Source organism: Nelusetta ayraudi, unplaced genomic scaffold, assembly GCF_046127955.1.
Source record: "Nelusetta ayraudi isolate G7.1 ecotype Tasmania unplaced genomic scaffold, CSIRO-AGI_Nayr_v1 ptg000026l, whole genome shotgun sequence".
Lineage (NCBI taxonomy): Eukaryota > Metazoa > Chordata > Actinopteri > Tetraodontiformes > Monacanthidae > Nelusetta > Nelusetta ayraudi.
In genome coordinates, this window is record NW_027466076.1 from 603,811 (window position 1) to 626,266 (window position 22,456).

Here is a 22,456-nt window from a genome sequence, read left to right on the forward strand (position 1 = left end):
TTCCGCTGCATTGCGGGTGTTGTCGGGGACAAGATGGGTGGTTGAGGATGGCGTGTGTGTGTGTGTGTGTGTGTGTGTGTGTGTGTGTGTGTGTGTGTGTGTGTGTTTTGGTGTAGGATTAAAAACATTTAATTGGCACCAGAGGCTTAAAATCTGCCCCCTGAATCGGATCATTCTAAACACTCCAGCAAAGTTCCATTTCCTTTGAAGCTGCACTGAACACTGATTTGATTTTTCTTCAAAAAAAAAAAAAAAAAAAAAAAAAAAAAGACGGGGCAGGGTCCAGAACGCTAAGAGTGCTAACAGCTACCTCGTTTTTGGGTAGTTTTTTAGATTTTTTTTTTTTTTTTTTTTGCTAGTTTTGTCAGCCACTATTTTGCGTTCCCAACCGAATCGAGAGGCTTCACACTCATCCGCTAGCCTGGCTAGCTAGCGACTTCACCGTTAGCCCACGCTTCCCCTGAAGTGTCTGAAGGAGGCGGGGCCGAGGGGTCCGACCCAAAACCAGGAAGTAACCAAAAAAAAAAAAAATGACGTGCAGCCCCCCCGCCCACAGTGGAACTTGAGCTAAAAACAACAAAAAAAAAAAGAAAAGAAAATGTGGCTTCTAAAAACACAAAAGACAAAAAAAAAACAAACAAAACAAAAACAAAGAGTTGTTAAACTAGAAGGTGGAGGAGGTGAAGAAGCTGGGAGGTGAAGCTGGGAGGAGGATCCTGTCACTTGAGCAGCGCCTTGTAGAGCAGCAGGGAGCGAGCCGTGCTGGGCTCCTGCTCCAGGCAGAAGATGAAGTCCCTGAGGTTGACTCGCGTGATCCGCTGACGCAGCTGCTGGCGGGACGAGGAGGCGGCGGCTGCCGAAGAGGAGCCCGAGCCCGAGCCGGAGGCCGCCTGGGGGGGAGGAGGGGGAGGCAAGGGGGGTGGGGGGGAGAGGCAGGAAGAGGGGGAGAGTCAAACCAAAGTGTTGTGTGAAAAGTCAAACGGCCATCTTGAAAAAGCACGTCAGAGGGCAACCAATCAGCGGGCTCCGTCTGGAGAGGGAGGGGGGGACACTGCTGAGGAGGAGGATGGGGAGAAAGACGAGGAGGAAGGGAAGTAGGGGGTAAAAGGAGGAGGTGGAGCCTCCAAACAACCTGGTTGGTGAACCTGGGTGTCCGCCAGGTGATCACATGATCACAGGTGTCCTGGCGTCAACGCAAATCTATCTAGATTTTCTTTTTGCTGACCAAAATTCCTTGTCAGGAAACTCCCCCACCAGGTGTGTGTGTGCGTGTGTGTGTGCGTGCGTGCGCGCGTCCCTGGAGCTTCATTCCTGCGACGTGCCATCAGCTTGGGCCTGCAGGCGGAACTCCGCCGTCACCACCAACCATCGACCACACGACCCACCGACCCACCGACCGACAGAACCACACAGACTTCACCTCACGTTCGCTTCATCGTTCGGCCCGCAGAGGCCCGAGAGGGAGGAAAGCACGGCTAAAAAACAAACAACAACAACAACAAACAAACATCTAAGATTTGACGTGAAAGGCTTCAGTCGGCTTTTATTTGAGGCGTCTTTAATTATTGATTTAAAATCCAAAGGTCCCCTGGTGGAAACGCAGCAGCCGCCGTGTTGACAGAAGGAAGTTTGCTGATAAAAACTCAAATATGAGAGAAGCAGCAGCAGCAGCAGCAGCGCTGTTGGCTCAACTCCCGAGGCCCCGCCCCCGGCAGGAGGAACAGGCTGTGTGTGTGTGTGTGTGTGTGTGTGGCCCCCCCCACTGCCCCGGGCCAGGCCTGGAGGGCGACTCAGGAAACTCCTGATTCCCTCATATTCAAACAGGAGCCCCAGGGCCACAGCCAACTGGATGACTGTTTGTCTTGTGTGTGTGTGTGTGTGTGTGTGTGTGTGTGTTGGGAAACAGGGCCTGTTGGAACAACAGCTCTAAGAGAGCGCTGCAGGCGCTGGGTGTCACCTGACGCCCCCCCTCCCTCCCTCTCCGCCCCCCCAAACCCTTGGGGGCTCTGCAGACACACCTGAGAGGTGAAGGTGTGGCCCCGCCCACTGCTGCAGGACTAGACTGGTGCAGAACATCTCTGAACACACACACACACACACACACATACACACACACACAGTCGTTTTTCCTCTTAACCCTGGCAGAGCAGTGAGGCTGCAGGAGACGCAGTACCGCCGACGACCACCAGGAGAGGAGAGGCCAAACGGAGGCTTCATCACCGACTTGTTCGCTCCCTGTACAGGCAGCTGTGTGGAGCCAAGCAGCCGTGCCGCACACGCTGTGACTTTCAGCGATGCATTGTGGGATGCGTTGAGCGGATTAAGGAGAGATACACAGCTCCCCCTGTGGAGAGAGTGTGTATAGCGACGGGCCAGGGGAGACTCGGCTCTCAGCGGCGTCTTCCTGCGAAGGTAACAGAGCTGCAGCAACCCCCCCCCACCCGAAACCCCCCGGGCGATGCGGGGGAGGGAGGGAGGGGCTACTTGAAGCCTGACGGGGCCTGTAGTCGGCAGCTGAAGGGCGAAGTGGAGCGAGCAGAGCAGCCCCCCCCCCGCCGCCACCCCCACCCTGAGGGGAAGGATCAGAGGCTACGACAGCACAGAGACACTTTGTGAAGGGGGGGGGGGGAGAGAGAGAGAGAGAGAGAGAGAGAGAGAGAGAGAGAGAGAGAGAAAGAGCCCCTGCTGTTTGTCTCCGGTATGACACAGTCAGACCAGATGGACACGTCTGGTCCGGTCCGGTTCGTCTCTTGCTGGGACGGAAAGGTTTCACCCAAGCCAGAACCGCGTATCTGGGGAAGGACTGACCTTTGACCTTTAATGTTTTGATTGGGTTGTGCGCAGTTTCCCTCTTTTTTTTTTTTTTTTTTTTACTATCTTACTATCTATATATATATATATATGTGTATCTATACAGATAGATATATCTCACACGCAGCTTCTCTCTGTTTCCTTTCGAACAGGTGGGTGTGGCTGCACAGTAATCAAGCTCTATAAAGAGGGGGGGGTCTCGCTTTTCCTGTTGCTCAGTCTGGCAGCAGGTGTTGCCAGGTGTCGAGTCGGTGAGTTTCGGGTCGAGGGGAGAACCCGTTTGGTCGCAGTATCAACCTGTGTTTTATCTCCAACTCTTGACTTGAGTTGTGTTTGATGTCGTTGGGTACGAGCGGTTCAAACTCTCCAGCGGTCGAGCGCCGCTGCTCCGAGTGGCTCCACGCCGACGCGGCCGCCGCCGCGTCTTCACGTCGCATTTCCAGAGTGCGACTGACGCGGCGCCAGGGGGTGGGGGTGGCGGGGGCGCAGCTGCGGCAGCGCCCCCCTCAGGCCCCTGCAGGCTCGACGCCGCTCAGTCGGGAACGGGGCTCCGCCTCGCGGGTGACAGCACGCCAACATCGCTCGCGTTTCCCAGAGTTCGCTGTGCCCCTCCCCCGCCCGCCAAATTTCTCGGCTGCCTTTGTGTGGGATGGCTGGGAGGCGGGCCTCAGGCAGGCGGCGTGTGTGTGTGTGTGTGTGCGGGCGGGCGCTAGGGAGAGAGGCAGGGTGGGGCCACACCCTCAGGCTTTGACCCTCCCCCGCCCCCCAAACCATCACACACACACACACACACACACACACACACACACACACACACACACACACACACACACACACACACACACACACACACACACACACACACACACACAGAGCCCTGGAGCTCATTCTGTAGAGTTGCCTGCAGGGTGGAGGTGAAGGGGGGGTGCGGGGGTTTGAAGAGGGGGAGGAGTCACGGCAGCAGCAACAACAAACCTCCAGGCAGAGACTGACCCCCTTCAATCAGCTGTGGTCACAGTCACAGCCTGACACACACACACACACACACACACACACACACACACACACACACACACACACACACACACACACACACACACACACAGGACGTCGACAGCTGTTTGTATCACCGCCAGTCGTTCCGTATTGTGTGTGTCTGTTTGCGTGGTGCCGGCCGCCTTGTGTGTGACGTTCACATTCTGGCTTCAGACGCGAGGCGACGTGAGGCGACGCGACAACATGGGGACCCGCGAGTGAATCTGTGAATCTGCACCGGTGATTGGACAACAACCCTGATCTCTCATACCGTCTCCATTCCCTTCCACGGTTTTCCACTTATTGGTCCAGTGGAGGAGAGAGAGGAGGCAAAGGAGGAGGAGGAAGAGGTTGAGAAAGAAGAGAAGCAGTAGCAGAAGTAGCAGAAGAAGAAGAAGAAGAAGAAGAAGAAGAAGAAGAGTGGCGCCCCCTGGAGGGGAGACGCCGTGCCTACCTCCGTGCCGGCCGCCGAGCCTCCCGGCGAGTCCATCTTGCGCTTCTTGCGCGGGCCGATGGCGGCCAGGGCCGTGAGGTTGGCGTCCCGCTGTCGCATCTGAGCCAACTCCTGCTGCTGCATCTGGAGGGGGGAGCGCCGGGAGAGCGTGAGCGCCAGTTCACCTCCTCAACATCCCTCCTGACACCACGCACCTTCATCATCTCCCTCCACCCCCACCCCCACGTAGCCCGCTGCTAATCTTTTCATACCTCATGGCTAGCGCCATCACTTCAACCGGTTCACAGCTACCTGCTAATACACAGCGCTAATACGATATAGCATGCTGACAGCTAGTTTCTAATTACTCTTCAGTTAGCTAACCTGCTGCTAACCTGCTTAGAATAACTCGCTGGTGATACCCGCTAGCCTACTTGTGTACAATACTAAAAGCTTACACTCTGCTGCTGGCCTGTTAGCTTGCTGCTGCTGCTGCTGCGGCTAACTGCCCCGGGTATGCTGCTAATGCCAGTTTGCCTACACAGCATTCTGCTAACCAGCAACGACCAACTTTCATAAGCTGCTAATCTGCCGCTCCCCACTCATTCAAGATTGCATTATTTTCAGAAGAAAATATCATTTTCAGAAGAGCTGCTGTTGTGGGTGTTGCGACGTACCTCCTTGGCTTTCTGCTTGAGCCGAGCCTGCTCAGGGTCCTCTTGTCTGGCGCGACTCTGAAACGGGGGAAACAACAACTCAGCCCTGACCTCTGACCTCCACGCCCATCCACCGTTCACTTTGGTACCTTGGCGGCCTTCAGCAGAATCTCCCTCTCCTGCTCGTCTTTCCGCTGCTTCTCCATCCGCTCCAGCTGCTCGAAGAAGCGAAGCTGAGAGCGGACGTCCGTCGTCTGCTCATGATTCTCCTCATCCTGCGGGAGGAAAAAGGGAATTCTGTGCACGTTTGTCGAAGGATAGGGGTTTCTGCACTTGGTGCTGGGACGACGCTTGGGAGGGTCCCCGCGTTCCGCATGGACCTGCCTGCACCAGTCGGTGACTCTCTCGGACCACCAGGGGGCAAACTAGTGAACATAAACTGGCGTGAAGGCTGATGTCTCGCCATTAGTCGGGGATGAAACGTGAGGATGTGGAAAATGGGAAGATGGGCCACGTGCCTATGGGTGTGGTGTGGGCGCGTTTCAAGATTCAAATTTCAAGAACTTTATTTGTCACATGCTCAAACTGTCAAACAAGTCTAATCTAAGATAACGCTATGTACAAGCATTTAAAAAAAAAAACAAACACAAACGAAGCGCACCAAATTTTTTTTTTTGTGTGTGTGTGTGTGTATTTACACACCTTGACCACGTCTGTGCGGTGCTGGGCGACGGCCGACACCTTCTCCAGCAGCGAGCGCAGCCGGGACTCGGTGGCGTGGGATATGAAGTTGACCACCTCCAGCGACACCTCGCTCACCCCGAGCTTCTTGGCTGCGGGGGGGGCAGACCGAAACCTTCCGTGAGTTAAACCCAAACTTACATTCAACTTGCCGCCCTTTTGAATCCTTTTCACTCCCTCTCTCTGTTCCCCGTAAATCGCACGGTCCGCATGTGGCTCCACCTGTCGGGGGGGGGGGCAGTACCTGTGTCGAGGACGCGGCGGTGCAGCAGGCCGGTGGGCAGGAAGGACTCGTCCTTGCACGAGCGGATCTTGGTGCCCACCAGCTCCGAGCTGGTGGCCAGGATGCGGGCGTTCTCCTCGTTGAGGTTGACGCCGGCCATGGAGGCCACGTCGTTGATGTCGTCGTCATCCCTGGTGGACGAGCGCAGGGGTCAGAGGTCAGAGGTCAGGGGTCAGGGACCGGGTAGAAGACGGGACAGATAAATACAAACGAATCACTTGTGACTAAATCCTAACATAATGTAGAGTAAATGTAATGCTTTACTTCTTTACTAGGTAGGTGGATAGTTTGCTTTGTTTTTTATTTATTTATTTATTTATTTATTTATTTCTGAACTATTCTTTTTACTGTGGCCTCTCTAACAGTAAACCGTGACATTTCTTTTTCAAGGTGTTTGCTGCTACTGTACTGTACATGTGTCTTACAGTTTTTAATGATATAATGAATGTCTAGGAATGAAGCTGTAGAGCGCACGGCTGCCCTCTGGTGGCTTGTTTTCAAACTGCAAGAACGGCTGCCGAAAGTGCTTGATGTCCCCCCCCCACCCCTTCCAAAAGTTCTCGATCTTCGTTGGTTACAGCTGATGGGGGAGGCCTCACCTGAACGTCCCGCCTCCCGGGTCGCTCAGCTTCTTCTGATTGGCCTGAGCCGCCAGGTGAATTGGACTTTTGCCGATGATGGTCGTGGGCCCTCGGATCAGAGCGCCTGGGGGAGGGAGGGGGAGGGGCGGAGTCAGAGGAAAACCAAGGGCGGTCAACTGCCGCCCTCTAGTGGTGACGGAGAAACTCACCCTGAGGTCTGACGGTCTGGCTGAAGACAACAGGTGTGCGGTTCTGTACCGTCTGGACTCCTGTTCGGGCCACAGCCTGCAGGGGGAGACGGAGAGCTCAGAGTGCGCGGTCTTTTTTTTTTTTTTTCTTTTTTCAAACCTCGGCTTCGCCTCAACGTTTTTGTTTTGTTTTTACTTTTGCTGGATGGATGTTTAGATTTTGAACACTAGGTGGCAGCCATTAGTCACAACACAGGACGATAGAGAGAGATAACAGGCGGAGAGCATCAACAGCTCTGCAGGTAAACACGAAGTGGCAGAAATCTCGTTGGCTGCTCTCCAAGTCCTTCAGGTGTACAGGTCGAGGTCAAAGGTTAAAGGTCAACACACTCCACCCGTTTCCCCATCTTTTATCTTGGGCGCTGCAGCCTGATGCTTTGTTGGACCTCCCACGTGGTTTGAGAGAGGACCTGAACGAGGCAGAGCCAAACACCTGGCAGAAGGTGGGGCCACCAACCCCTGGTAGAGGGCTCTGCACCCTTTGTGACATCACAAAGAGATTATGTGTGACTGTCGTGTCACATTTATTTTATTTTTTAGACTAAAAATGTTCATTTTGTCTTTGTTGATTTATTCTTATTTTCTTTCATTCAGACAAATAAAGCAGGTCACATTTTTACGTATTTATTTGTCTGAACAAAAGAAAATAAGTTTTTTTTTTATCTACAAAATGATTTTTTAATCTAATTTATCAGATACGAATCAAATTTTTTATATTAAATTTCGGGATGAAGGGAAATTCTGAGAATGTTGTTTATTTTTATAAATGAAATTCTTTTCTTTTACAAAAGAATGAAATAAAGAACATCAACGTGTGTGTGTGTGCAAGGCAGACCAAACGCAACAAGTAATAACAAAAAAAACGTAAAGAAAAAAAACATCCTACCAGCGTGTTTGTGAGCGGTGGGTTGAGCCTGACGGCGCTGCCGGCTGGGGTGACGGGCATCCGCGGCCGGATGGTGGTGGCGGCGGCGGCGGTGGTAACGGGGGCCGAGCCCGGCGCGACGGCCACGGGCGGCGCGACGGCGCCGGGGGCGGTGGCCAGGGACTGCTGGCTGCTGAGCAGAGACTGGCGCAGGGCGGGGAGGCTTTTCTGCAGGGCGGCAAACGCAAACTTAGTGAAGACTGCGGCGCTCAGCGAGTGAGCGAGCAAACGAGCGACGCCGGCCCCACCTTGAGGAAGGGGATGAGGTAGGGCTGTGGAGAGGACTTCAGCTCAGCCTGCAGCCGAGTGGTGAACTCCTCCGGCTCAATCTTTGCATCCTGCAGACACACACACACACACACACACACACACAATGAGAGCTGTTCATTCTGGGGCTTCTCTGGCTTGGAATAACGTTCTTTTTCAAAAACTTTGAAACTGATGTGCTCTACGTAGTGGATAGGTAATGCAACTGTATCTGTTTAGCACTATTTTGTACCTTTGTGACTTTTCTAACACTCTTTATCATAGGTGTTAAACTCTGGCCTGTGGGCCAAATTTGTCCCACAGTGTAAATACATTTGGCCCGCTAGGCAACGTCCGATGACGACTAGCGCTGTCCTGCTAGCACATGCACTGCTAATTAACTACAAACCCCAGAATGCTGTGCAGGTATTTTGTATTTTGGTGCATCAATCAGGAAAGAACACAGAATCACCCTCTCCTCTGTTGACAGTTGTTTGGGTCCATATAAAAAGGTTCACTGTTAGGAAGGATTTTTTTTTTTCAATAAATATCAACGTTGGCCCACAACTTTGTCAAAGTTATAAAATGTACATATTGCAGACTATTACACTGCGTCTGTATCTTATCCACTGTTAACGACTTTGAGATGAACTATTTTGATGTGTGATCGCTGCCCTTTGGAATCAGCGCAGCACAAGACACACTCTCACTCTCACACACACACACACACACGCGGAGGCAGTGGCGCTCACCAGCAGGTCCTGCACCAGGGCCTTCACATTCTTGGAGGTATCAGGGGAGGGCGAGTTGTGCGACGCCAGTTTGATCAGCGTGGACAGGAAGTTCTTGCACTTCTTCACGTTCTCCTGCATCTCCTGTCGGGGAGGTGGAGGAAGGGGGGGGGGGGTTAGTGCGGCCGCTCGGCAGCAGAGTGGCGGAGGAGGGAGGAGGGGGGCGGGGCTCGGAGACTCACCTGCGACACTACCGCCACCCTGTTGGTAGGCACGGCCGGCGAGGCGGCCGGCGTGCTGCTCAGCGGCGCCGCCGCCGGGACGCCGGCAGGTTTGGCCAGCGGCGCCCCCACCGCTGTCATCACTGTCGGGGCCTTCTGATTGGCCGTGATCTTGGTGACCGTTGTGCCGCCAGGGGCCACGCTGATGGCCTGCAGTGCCAATCAGATGAAATGACCAATCAGATCAAAAACAATACGAATCTTACACACGCAGACATATATGTGTATGTATGTATGTATGTATGTATGTATGTATCACACACACACACATACATATATATATATACATATGTATATACAAATATGTATAGTTAGCTTCAACTCATAGGTAGGCTGGTACACTTTCCGCGTCAGGTGGTACAATCGATGGAAAACTAGAAAAATGTTATTTTATCATAAAACTCCTTATTATATGCCTGAATTATATGTCTGAACCGGATAGCCAAGACCTAAGCTAACACAGAGCTGTCCAAGAAGAAGCCTGTTTCATTTGAAATTACTTTTGGTTTTAAAGTGCAAAACATCTTTAACTTAAAAACTAATAAACACTTTAGAGATGTATTAGCTACTTTTAGAGCTTTGAATAACGTAATGTCTTTCATTTAGTGACGTTCCTCACAGTTGCGCCACCTGACGATTGCAAATCAATTACAATTTTTTTTTTTACCCTGCTCTACATGTAATGTAACAACACATTTATTGTGTTTCTTATACTCTAGGAAGAACAGTTATTAACGCGTTAACTTCAACAGCCCTAATATATACATATATACACATGTATATACATAGGCATGTAGAAAAACTCACCTGCACCGTGTTGGTGGCGGTGGGCTGAACCATCCTGGTCTGCGTGGGAGAAGCCAGGCGGACGGTCTGGGGGGCCTGCACGACATACACAGACACAATCATACACACACAGCTGGTGAGATATAGCTTCAAAGTGATACTTGTTTTTTTTTTTTTTACATCAGATGTTTCAAAAACCAATTTGAACCACAACAAAAACGCATTGCTGCCATTGCAAAAGGCGAAACTTTTATTTTCCATTTTCCTGCCGATTCAAATCAGGATTTCCCCCAAATCCACTTTCCATCGTCTTATTGAGCCACTTTAGCATCTTTGGCGCTACTGATGCTGATTTTCACTCTGATGAGTGGCAGCAAAAGTTGATGCCTTTAGTTCCCTCCTCTATGATGCTAAAGTCAACCAGCAGCCACTTCAGATCTTGACGTCAAATCATTGTTGGCTCGCAGACGTTGAGATTTGCGCTCTTGGATGTATTCGGAATCGGCTCGACGTTCAACAGGGTCGGAGCAGTTCGGCACCCGGCCCGTGAACCCAGCCGAACCATCCTCCCTTCCAACAGTCGTCTGTGCAGCGGGGGGCCGACTCACCGTGGTGGCGGTGCTGACCCGGATGGCGGCGGCGGTCGTGGGCGTGGCCGGCCTCTGGGCGATGTTGGCCACCGTCTGGCCCTGCTGCATCTTGGCCTGCGCCTGGGCCAGGACGTGCTGGGGGACCATGACCAGCTGACCCGTCTCCGTGCGGACCAGAACCATACCTTTTTTGGGGGGGGGCAGGGGGGGGCAGAGGATCAAAACATTTTTCTTTAAGAAAACAACTTGCAATAACTTCAGTGATGACTTCGGAGGGTTACGACAGGTTGTCGTTGTGAACATGAATCTGAGGAGAAACATACAAATTAATACCGAAGGTTCTTGTTTACATTCATTCATTCGTTCACGTCTGTTCAAAAAAAAAAAAAAAAGACAAGAGAATTTGTTCCTGTGGTAACTAAAACAAGAGCTTTTACACAAAGCTTGCAGTTGACTGTCGGCAAACTGATGAGCTATTGCTGTTTTTAGCATCTAACCCGTCTTGCAGCTACGTGCAGGGAGGTGGTCGACAGCTCCAACAACACCCCCAAAAAGTATCAAGCTGTCGTCGGCACGCGTCTTCCTTTGGAAGTTGTGGACGGTCCTGGAGGACGAGGAGGAGGACCGACTCCTAAGTGTCGACGTTCCTAACCGCCGACAGCTGATCAATGACTGGTCCGTCTGTCTGTCGCAGTTCAAAACGCGGCCCAGTACAAATAAACAAACAAACACACACACACACAACTGCCCTCACGTGACGGATGGTGTGAATGGTTGTAATCATTGCAGTTTATCATCCGTCGGCTAAATAATCAAAGCACAGATAAAAAGACAAAAAGATCTCCTTTGCTGATGTTTACCACCAATAATCTGCCACTCTGCCCTGTGCTACAACCCAGCACTGCCTGTTTTGCGACATACTCGATACTTTCACACCATGCTTGTGTTTCCAATCAGTGAAAACTCTGTCTATTTACCCCGACTTTCATCAGTTGCACCAACTGAACTCTGTATCTTGCATGCCATGCTGTGTCTGGGGGAGAGGATCGGTGATTTCATCTCGCAGTGGTGTCGGTGTGTCTGATGTGTGTGTGTGTGTGTGTGTGTGTGTGTGTGTGTGTGTGTGTAGTGTGAGGAGACAACAGGTAGCCACTCACCTGCAGACATGCTGAAGCCGGGGGGCAGCTGGATGGTGGTCTGCTGTTGCTGCTGGGGCTGCTGCTGCTGAGGCCGGACAGCGAGCGGTTGTTGCGGAGCGGCAGCCCGGGTCGTGCTCGCCACCAGCCCCGCTCTCTGTTGCTGGATGGCGGTGGCCATCACGGGGGCCCCGGGGGGCCTCACCACAGCCACGGTGGGCTGCTGGACGAGCCCGTTCACGGCGGGCTTCACCACGGCGCTGCCGGTCGCCGTGGGCGGCTGGCTAAGGGTAGACTGCACCGCCACCGGCGGGGGGCTGTTGGCCAGGATGACGGAGCTCCCGGAAACGGGCTGACCGGGGACGAGCACCTTGCCGTGCATCAGAGGGTTGCTGTGGTTCATGACCTGAGAGGCAGAGGCGGCCGGGGAGGGGGCACCTGGGGTCACCAGCTGCTGCTGCTGCTGCTGCTGCTGCTGTACGTCGGTTCCTTCCACACCGTTCTGGGCGACGCTGGTTACCGGGCTCGGGTGCCGCTGCAGGGTCACGGACGCCACCGAGGACTGAGTTCCGGGGAAGGTGGGCTGCGGAGCCATGGGGGCGATGATGGTGGAGCTGCCCGCCGTGACAGCACTGATCACCGTGCCGACCGGGGCTGGCGGCGGGACGACGACGGCGGCGGCCGAGTTCACCAACTTCACGGATCCGGCGCCGCCGTTCAGATTCTGCAGTCCCGCGACGGAAGGGGAGCCGCTCGTCGTCGTCGCCGTCGTCGCCGCCGCCGCCGCCGTAGAAGCAGCAGCAGCAGCAGCGGGGACGACGTTGGCGCCGGGAACCGCGCTCGGACCCAGGACAGCCGCCCGTTGGAAGCTAGCCGCCGCGGGCTGAGTGTTCAAAGTTACGGGTCCCGGTGCGGGCGAGATAGTGGGAGGCGGCGCTCCAACTGTTTGCAGACCGGCCCCGCCGGTCGCGGCGGCTGCGACGGCCCCGGCGGAGGTAGACGGAGGGAGACTTTTGCCGGCGGGGATCGCCTCGTTAGCGCCGGGTTCCTGGCTTAACCCCGCTTTCGGATGCCCTTGTTGCGGCTGCTCCAGAGACCCCACTTGGTCGCGCATTTTCCCTGAGAGCTGGCTGCCGGCTGCCGCGGCTCCGTCCCGCTTGCCGTGGGCGAACGAGGCGGCGGGAGTCTTACGGTCGCCCAGCTGCGATTCCAGGGAGCCGACGAGGTCGCTAACGGCTTTCTCGTCCACCTCATTGAAGAGCATGTCCTCCAGTGGGTCGGAGGCTCCCGCCATCTTTGATGTTAGACCGTTGTGCAAATAGTATCTTAGAATGTACGCATGCGCGCACGGCCGCCGTGGCTTCTCGGCATAGAAATAGAACGGCCGTGCAAAAAGCAAAGGGTCGGCGTTCCCTGGGCGAGGTGTCACGACGACTGGGCGTTCGATCGCGTGGAAGAGCGTTTCAAATGGGAATGGCAGAGAATCCGGAAGCTCGGTGCGGAAACGGAAATACGGTTTTTTTTTGGATAGCTCTGATGCATTGGCCCAGAGATTTGGACACTGGAGTTGCGTCAGGAGAAGCAGGCAGCAGTGGGGGAGACGACAGAGGCCTTGAGGCCCACCACAAGTACACAAAGCACCCATGCATAGTAGTGACTTTCTGCGAGATGAACGCAGCAAATTGAAACACTATCTTTAATCTGGCCTGAGTAAGGCCGGACCAGAAGGTCTTGAGTGGAATTGTGAAACGGGCCGGTAGTAACAGGCTCATAAGCGCCGCATTTGTTGTCATTTTCTCACACGACTCAAGCTAAATGCAGTTAAATGTGTACAAAAAAAGAACCGTGGGGCCGGTTGTTTGCGTGTGACATCAAATACGAGCACAAAGACAGCCGCTGTGCCACGTTTATAACGCTGTTAAACCAGCAGACACGCTTGAAAGGACACACATCGCTGTGTATTAATATATTTGGTTTCTCTTTCATTCGCTTGTGAATTTAGGGAGCACGAAACGCCCCATAATGAGCAATCGATTCCTCAAATCACAGGACCACGGCTCCATGGCTCGCTCTATGTTCCACAGATCTAGATTTCGCTGCTGCGCGTAAACTCGCGATATCACGTTTTTCCCGTTAGCCCCCGCGCTCAGAGACGTTCGATGGAGGCTGAGGTAGCCATGTTGTAGCGGTGAAGCAAAAAGCGACTTGGTCGAAGAGCCGCAACCTGTAGGAACTTTTGTTTTTTTTCTGAGCCGTGTTTGCCGCGTCGCGGTCGGGTGCAGCCGTCTGTTCCGTTCCCCAGCTCGGACCGCCGTCTTCCCGGAGGCACCATGAGCGGCGGGACGCCCTACCTGGGCAGCAAAATCAGCCTCATCTCGAAGGCCGAAATTCGCTACGAAGGAATCCTGTACACTATCGACACCGAGAACTCGACTGTCGCACTTGCTAAAGGTAAAACCCTGACTAGCCGGGCTAATGCTAGCACTGGTGTCTTGTTGTTTACGCACACGTTTGAGCCGGGGGGGATTGAACCCCCGGTGTTTCAACAGAACGACGGACTGTGTGCATCACTCGCAGATGAAACGACCTAATGCGGAATCGGCGTTGCCAAACGTGAGCTAATTGGAGGCATTAGCCTGGCAGCGCACGCTAACTAGCGGATGCTAGCTTGCCTATCAGCAACCAATTAAGCGGTGACGTTTTGCTAGCATGCTAAAGCAAAAACTTGGGAAATGTTTATTTTCTCCTGCAACGTCTTTACTGTTAATGATAAAGAAATATTTGGAATGTATTTGAAGTAGTTTCGTAATAAGAAAAATATGATAATACTTTTTTTTTTTTTTAACGAAAGGCAGAAAAGCAAGGTGTTGTGCTTTTTGTCTAAGCTGTGAGTCATCCTTTGAACTTGTTAGTTGACATGAGCCTAACCCAACAATTCTATTTAAAAACATGTGTGAGCTGGGATTGTCTCTGGCAGTCTGCCGACGCTATTAAGCTAATGGTCGATGTGTTGGTGCCACGCGTGCAGACCTTTGCAAAGTTTGTCTAAATGCAACTTTAAAGTCTCCCAACGACGCGGCTTAGTGCCGAGCACGCACTGTGACGTCACTGCGTGTGCACCCTGTTTCACCTGCCTTGACAATCAACAACATGGTGACGGAACCAAAGCATGTGCCTCCCCTGTTGATTTGGAAGGTGGAATGTTCTGACTCTGTCTGATGAAAGTGGTTGCAATGCAAGACCGTAAACACAACACGTTGACGTTCTCCACCCCCCACCCCCACCAGTCCGCTCCTTTGGCACCGAGGACCGGCCCACCGATCGGCCCATCCCGCCTCGCGAGGACATCTTTGAGTACATCATCTTCAGAGGCAGCGACATCAAGGACCTGACTGTGTGCGAGCCGCCCAAACCGACGTGCTCCTACCCCCAGGACCCGGCCATTGTCCAGGTAACCCACCTCCCCAATGCCCCCCCCACCCACCCACCCACCACCACTCCTCCCTGGTTGACGGCTGTCTGTGTCTCCACCCCCACCCACCCCAGTCGTCCATCAGCTCCAGCTCCTCGTCTGGCGCCGCTGGCGCCGCTGCTCCCCCCGCCTTCCAATCGGCTGGTTCCTATGGCCACTTCAACCGCCCCTCGGTTCCTGCCTACAACCAGTTCAGCACCAGTCCTCTGGTTTCCCCCCAGTTCGGACCCGTTGGTGTCGGTAAGTGACGAGCGGTCAGGTCAGGCGTGGGCAAACTTACGGTCCGTGGGGCCACGTGCGTCCCGTTATGCTTCGAAATCCGTTCTGTCCAACTTGAAGAAACTATATTAATAGTGAGTAAATAAAAAGTTGCTGTGTTTCATCCATTTCAACCAAGAGCTAAATACCGTGGGGCTTCAATGACAGATACGATGTTGTGATCAAAACGCTCCGTTCATCTGCTGCTGCTTCGGTCCCTCAGGCAAATTTTAGAACTTATTTCGGCCCACGGGTCAAAACGTTTTCCCACCCCTGGGTTAGATGCATGTGCGTGTGTGGGGGGGGGTTCCGGCATGTGATCCAAGGTTTCAGGGTCTACCTGTGCTTCTGGCACCACAAAAGCATGCTAAAGGAAGTGATGGGGCGGGGCTAAGTGATGGTGTCGGGTTCACTGCAAACAGCTGAAACCTTCCTGTCCCCCTCTACACGTGCGCCTGACGTGGCAGAGAGGAGTTGTTGTTGTTGTTGTTGTCGTCATGCGTGTTCTTAAAGGTTTGTTTAAAACCGCAGCTAGCAAAAAATATATATATCTATGATAAACCCGAAATTTTGGGCAGCAAAGTTGACCCAGTTCTGGAAAACTAGACCAGTGTGATCTGACACCGAGGGGGCTGAATACCTCTCCTCCAGCCAGATGGAGTTTGGAAGGTCCAACAAAGCCTGAGTTTTAGCTGGAAGGCAGTAAACAGAGGGCTAAACCTGCTGTTTCCTGGATCTTTAATTACGCCAGGCTGCCCCCTGATGTAGTCCAGAGTGGAAGACACAGAACTGAAATGTTCAATGCGGGACCTTTTTTTATTATTTATTTATTTATTTATTTATTTTTAAAGAGGCCGATGAGAGACGCGGCCGCACCTGCTTCTAAAACCTTCACCTGGTTTTCTCAAGCGGCGTCGGATTAAAGCGCGTGACTTCTTTAATGGGATCGCGTCCATGTCATCCTGCATCGGCGCAAACGACAACAACAACAACAAGCTGCTGCTGCCGCTGCTGCTGCTGCTGCTGCTCTGGCTGCAGGTGTCAGGATGACATCAGCAGAGCAGCACCGCCAGCAAATCTCTCTTTTAGTTCTGATTTGCTCCAATTCATCTGTTCTCCTCCATTAAGTTTTTTTTTTTTTTTTCTTCTTCCTTATCTTACCTGCAAACACATTCAGCCATTGCAAGGAAATCTGGACTGAAACTTGAAGCGAGGCTGCCGCAAAGTTGTTGTCGCTTTGCATAAAATCGGAGGGAAACCAACTGGGCCCCCGAAGCAAACGAGGAGCGATTGTGGCCAGGAAAACAAGCCGAGCGCAGATCCAGACTTTAGGGGGCGCTCATCTACTTTGACTAGTTGGAGTGAAAAGGAAATACAAACAATGTAGAGAGAGAGAGACAGGTGTGAAGTAGCCAGATGATGATGATGATGATGATGCATGGCCTCCCTCACCGCACTGGTGTCGGTGTCTCCATGCTGACCCTCAGCTCTGTAACTCTGGGCTTTTGGTCCCACAGGCCGCAGCAGCCCCGGCCTGGACGGCAGCAGGAAGAGTCCCACGCTGCAGCAGGTGATCCAGTCCGCCGGCCCGTCGGCAGCCGCCGCCACCGCCGTTCCGGCCCCCGGCCTGGGGCGCAGGAGCCCCCCCCACGGTCGCACGGCCCCCTCCAGCGCTGCTGCTGCTGCCGCCGCCGCCGCTGCTGCTCATGGCAGCCAGAGGGCGCAGCACCAGGATGGCATGGACCCACGGAGGGGTGAGGCTTAAATGAAAATTGGGAAATTCTAATTTAAATCGTAGGGGGCCCAACTAGTGTGTGTGTGTGTGTGTGTGTGTGTGTGTGTGTGTGTGTGTGTGTGTGTGTGTGTGTGTGTGTGTGTGTGTGTGTGTGTGTGTGTGTGTAAAAGCTTTGGTTTGGTTAGTTCAGAGAATCTGGACAAGGCAAGGGTTTTACTTTGAGTTTTTCTTTTTTTTCTTTTTTTACCCCCCACACCCCTAAAAACACACGTCCTTGTCGTTGTTCCTGCTGTGTGGCCTGTGATCAGCCGCCCCGCTGTTTTTCGGGGGTAATTTGAGCGACTCTGCTGTTCCAGGAGCAGATGCAAGCAAAGCCCCCAAGCCAGAGGGCGGGGAGCAGGCGCGAGGCGAAGGCAGGGAGAGCAGTAAACGATCCTCAGGTTAACGCCTCGGCCTCGGCCGCCACTGCCACTGCCACTGCCGACCCCAAAACCATCTCCACAGCCTGCATGCATGTCTGCAGGCGGCACACACACACACACACACACACACACACACACACACACACACACCCTCACCCTCTTCTCCCACTCTGGCACTCTCCCTACTCTCTTCTCTCTCTGTCTCTCTCTCTCTCCCTCTCTCACACACACACATACTCACTCTCTCGCTATCTCTCTCTTCTCTCTGTCTTTCTCTCTCCCTCTCTCTTGCACACACACACACACACACACACACACACACACACACACACACACACACACACACTCATCCTCATCCTCCAACTGCCAGTCCAGTTTGTATGTGTGTATGTGTGTATGTGTGTGTGTTCTATGCATATATGTAAGTTCTTAGGTTGACATGGAGCTCATGTCAATGTAGTGGGAGGCGGCTCAGGCCTGGCAATGCTGCTGCATCATCTCCATCTTTGACTCGCATCCTGTCCCTGCTGCGTGTGGGGGGTGGGGGGTCGGGGGGTGCAGAGCTAACATCTGCGGCTCTCTGCTAACTCATTCCAACAGTCTCAAGTCTCCGTTTCCGGCTCTCCTCTCTGGTCCGATGCTTTTGGCTTATTTTGTTGTTGTTGTTGTTGTTTTGTTTCCTCCAGCCGCCTCGGGAGCGCCCGCTAACCGGCGCGGGCGGGGCGGCGGACACCGCGGCCGAGGACGCTTCAACGTGCGTCGGGACGGACCCATGAAGTTTGAGAAGGACTTTGACTTTGAGAGCGCCAACGCCCAGTTCAACAAGGAGGAGATCGACCGAGAGTTCCAGAGCAAACTCAAGCTGAAAGGTCGGTCGGTCTGTCGGTTCCCCCCGGTGCCGTGTGTGTGTGTGTGTGTGTGTGTGTGTGTGTGTGTGTGTGTGTGTGTGTGTGTGTGTGTGTGTGTGTGTGTGTGTGTGTGTGTGTGTGTGTGTGTGTGTGTGTGTGTGTGTGTGTGTGTGTGTCTGCGCTGCTTCAGTGACCCATGTTCTTCTCCTCCTCCTCCTCCTCAGACGAGAAGGCGGCGGAGAAGCAGGAGAAGGCGGTGAACGGCGAGGACAAGGGCGACTCGGGCGTGGAGACACAGAACAGCGAGGGCAACGCCGACGAGGAGGGCGACCCGCTGGGACCCAACTGCTACTACGACAAGTCCAAGTCCTTCTTCGACAACATCTCGTGCGACGACACCAGGTCGGTTCTCTCGACTCGGCCCCTCCCACCCATCCACCCACCCACCTACCTGCCCCCACCTTGGATGACTCTATACTACTTCCTGTTTCTCCCTCTTTTGCAGGAAAGCCAACGACAGGGCCGGAGGATCAGGTTTCCCACGGTTAGTCCCGCCCCCTGACATGTATTTCGCTCAGGACTGATGATGATGAAGACGATGATGATGATGGAAGCGCGTTTCATTGTGTGAACACTGCGCAAGAGCACGCAGGCGGCCCATTTGGCTGTGTTGCTTAAAACGCGGAGGGGTCAGAGGTCATGACAGCCCATCAATAAAAATACCAGCCCCTGGTTGCTGAAGGTGCTCTCTGTCTCCCCCTGCAGGGAGCGGAGGCAGACCTGGGCCGAGGAGAGGAGGATGAACGCCGAGACCTTCGGCATCCCCGTCCGCCAGGGCCGGGGCCGAGGTGGCTACCGCGGGCGCGGAGGCGGCGGCTTTCGCGGGGGCCGCGGCCGCTCCGCCAGCCGAGGGTCGTTCGGTCCGCCGCAGGCAGGAGGAGGAGGAGGAGGAGGAGGAGGAGGAGGCTTCAGGGGCGGATACAGAGGAAACCAAGCCGGCCGGGAGTTTGCCGACTTGTCAGCATATAGGGTAAAGACCACCAGACGGGACTTCTTAACGTGTGTGTGTGTGTGTGTGTGTAAAGTCATTCTGAAAACAGGACCTTTAAACTCGCACATCCCCGTAAATGCATGACCTGTGGCTGCTAGCTGGATGCTAACTGTGACGTTTCTCTTTTGTTTTCTCTCCTAGAAGGAGAACAAAGTGGCAGCGTAGTCTCACTGGGAGGAGGAGGAAAATGAGGAGGAGAGCACGCGCGCACACACACACCACACGCACGCACGCACGCACGCACACACACACACACACACACACACACACACACACACACACACAGTCTGAACTTGTTCACTCTTCGACGGAGGAAGACGAAGACGAACAACAACCAGTTTGAGTTGCTATTTTGTCGATAACATGATGACGATTGTCTGCTAGTCGTATATTTGTCACCAGCACTGGGCTAGACTGCTTGGGTACTACAATGGGAAACAAAAAAAAGAAAAAAAATACACGACAATGCAATTTATCAGAAATACACAACAACAACAATGCAGAAAGAAAACAAAACTCACACAATTCCTGAGACGGCTAAACAAAAAAAAAAATGATGCTAATCATTGTCACGTGTCAGAGGGATGTCGGCCACTGCTGCTCTTCAGCCTGTTGAGTCTGTTTCTCTACGAGCAGTCGAGGGTCGTCCACGCCGCAGACGTAGCTTTACTATTGGAGGGTGGGGCGGGGGCAGTCAGAGGTCAGGCGAAGGTGACCTCTGACCCCTCCCCCTGCCCACCTGAGCTCTCGGACTCGTGTAACTTTGTTTTTTCTCTCTCTCCGGCCGGACGTGTTTGTTCTACTGTTTCCTCGTACATTAGTGGCGTAGCAGAGAGTTCTGGCCACTAGGCGTCACATGTAACCTTAGCATAGCGAGCTGGTGCTAGACATCCCACCTCCATACTCCACCTGCTTTCGTGGTAATTTTTTTTCTCTAATATTTTAAACTCTGTTGGTCCTGAAGCTAGCTCTCCGTGTGTTGGGAGGGGTTACGGGTCATTGTCATGTTCTCTTATTCTCTTTCTTTTTTTTTTGCTTTCTCCACTGAGGACTGGTTTCATTTAAGGGTCAGTAGCACTTAAGAGAGACGACGTGGTTTGATCCATGCGTGTTAAAGCGCTTGAGCTTCCCGGCGGCGGAAGAGCTGAGAATGCCTGCAGTAAATTAAATCATGTGAATGGAAAACTCGTTAGACCATCGTTGTATTTGTTGCCTTTAATAACCCATTAAGCCGATGATTGACACGGTGCCCCCCCCCCTTCCTCACGTCGACCAATTAAAAATTAAAAAAATGTCTTGCGTTTGGCGGCCAGCAGAGGGCAGCCAAGAGTCATTTAGCACAACGGATTGCAAGGTGTTTTGTGGACAGGCGGCGGCGCCACAAACAAATTCAAGTGTTCAATCATTAAAGTCTTGATAAATAAATGCATTGGGGAAGAAAAAAAACTGACTTTTTTTTTGTTTGTTTTTTGGAGTCCGGCTCTGGCGTTCTGCGCACACAGGTTTCGGAGCTAGCCGTCTGCACGTAGCAACACACCTTCCCAGCAGCGGAGGTCCGACTCTTCTCATGTGGTTGTTTTGTGGTTGTTTGGTGTGACCGGGTGGGGGAGGGGAGATGTGGGGTTTTGTGCTTGGAGACAGTCTTGTCAAATTGAATTTGAAAAAAATTGAAAAAAAAAAGAAAAGAAACAGCTGTTGTCATTGCCCGGTTTTTGACGCCGCCCACAAACATCTGCCTGCGTTCATTTTCATACAGTCAGGGAAAAAAACAAAAAAAACAATTGGCCGTGCTCTTATCATTCCAAGTGTAGGTAGCGTATAGGTATTATTTTTTCCTTTGTGAGAATGCAGAGCTACCTTTAAAGTTTGTATTTGTGCTCAGGAACTGTAGAATTAATAATAATAATATAAAAAAAAAAAAACACATGCGCCGTCTTTCTTTTCCTGCAGTCGCCTCAGTGCAGCAGAATAACCGCCAACGTCACCCAGCAGGGTCAAACAGACGCGCGAGGCCGCAGAGTTGAAGGCGCTGTGTTGTCAAATTGGAAGGCAGTCGACTTTGAGAAGCCGAGTGCGACTGTAGCGCAGCAACCTGACGTGTGTGTGTGTGCGTGTGCGTGTGTGTGTGATGTCCGAATAGCTGCATAAGAGGAGAAAGACCCCCGAGTGAGAGATGTGATCGACGTGGTGACTGGAGGCTCTGATCAGGTCATCGCCGACGCTGACCCACCTCCTCAATTTGCCTGCAGATTGGAGTGGAAGTGGTTATGAAAGGATTGTATTCTAAAAATGGAAAAACAAACAAGTTCCCCTTCACGCTGTGTTAAATCTTCACTCCGCACTTTCCCTTTTTTCCCAGTGTGGAAATGTTATTGTGAGAAACATCTCCCCGGTCCTTGACTGAAGCAGAGAGGTGGTTCCCCTGATGTCACGAGGAGTTGCTGGTCGAAAAGTTTTGTGTTGAAGGAATCCACCGCCAGTGGAGGACCAGCGGAGATCTCCAGAGAGGTCCTTGGCAGCCCAGTCGGAGACGAGATGGCTGTGTGTTGTTGTGTGTGCAGGCTCCCTGGTGATGCTGCAACAAGATGCTGCAGGTTGTGAGCGTTAGTGTTGGAACACTCGGTGGGAGGAGCCAACTGTCTGAACCGAACTTCCTCCTCTGAGGCGACCCTGAGGTGTACATCGCATGTGTATGTTTGTGTGTGTGTGTGTGTGTGTGTGTGTACTATGGGATTGTTGATCGTGCCTGAAAGCCACTACACAGTGCCCGTGCTTGTTAGCCGCTGCAAAGAAAAGAAATGGGTGGAAGGCAATTTATTTTCTCCCCTCCCCCCCCATTTTATTTTAACTTTGAAGTTTGTTGCAATAAATGGAACGGAGTGACTGTGAGTTGAGCGTCAGGAGGCGGGAGGCTCCGCTGCCACACGGCGGCGCTGCCTTCCCCTCCTCTTCCTCCCAGCCTCCACTAGCACTCCCCAGTGTCACAGCCACACATTCAGCCCCTCAACCCAGCATGGTGTCCTCCTCCAGTGGGCCTCAGTCCACCGGGCGTCTTTCTTAAGGAGCAAATTAATAAAACAGTTGTTCATTAGCTTGATGTCATTTGTCTCTTTTTTTTTTCTTGGTCCAAATTAAATTCATTGACACTCACTGTGTATTATAACACTTTGACTGATGGGACATGAAT

General features: G+C 52.9%; 2 protein-coding genes across 4 annotated transcripts; one reads left to right on the forward strand and one right to left on the reverse strand.

Moving 5' to 3' along the window:
- Positions 1-251: 251 nt before the first annotated feature.
- Positions 252-13,484, reverse strand: LOC142889981 (transcription initiation factor TFIID subunit 4-like). Its single transcript, XM_076028696.1, has 15 exons — positions 11,505-13,484; positions 10,366-10,532; positions 9,779-9,853; positions 8,933-9,121; positions 8,712-8,834; positions 7,962-8,051; positions 7,675-7,881; positions 6,750-6,825; positions 6,559-6,664; positions 5,921-6,090; positions 5,638-5,768; positions 5,085-5,210; positions 4,957-5,013; positions 4,301-4,423; positions 252-890 (listed from the first exon to the last, which is right to left on the reverse strand). The coding sequence occupies exons 1-15, from the start codon at positions 13,126-13,128 to the stop codon at positions 720-722; spliced, it is 3,435 nt and encodes a 1,144-aa protein (XP_075884811.1). The 5' UTR covers positions 13,129-13,484; the 3' UTR covers positions 252-719.
- Positions 13,485-13,798: 314 nt separating this feature from the next.
- Positions 13,799-20,716, forward strand: lsm14aa (LSM14A mRNA processing body assembly factor a). 3 transcript variants are annotated; one of them, XM_076028704.1, is made up of 10 exons: positions 13,799-13,934; positions 14,771-14,934; positions 15,030-15,195; positions 16,731-16,967; positions 17,305-17,388; positions 18,057-18,239; positions 18,443-18,620; positions 18,724-18,762; positions 18,984-19,248; positions 19,411-20,716. In XM_076028704.1, exons 1-10 carry the CDS (start codon positions 13,814-13,816, stop codon positions 19,432-19,434), a joined length of 1,461 nt encoding a protein of 486 aa, XP_075884819.1. In that variant the 5' UTR covers positions 13,799-13,813; the 3' UTR covers positions 19,435-20,716. The 3 variants fall into 3 exon arrangements, with proteins under 3 accessions (XP_075884819.1, XP_075884820.1, XP_075884821.1); XM_076028705.1 differs by having other exon boundaries at positions 19,414-20,716; XM_076028706.1 differs by lacking the exon at positions 17,305-17,388.
- Positions 20,717-22,456: the final 1,740 nt, after the last annotated feature.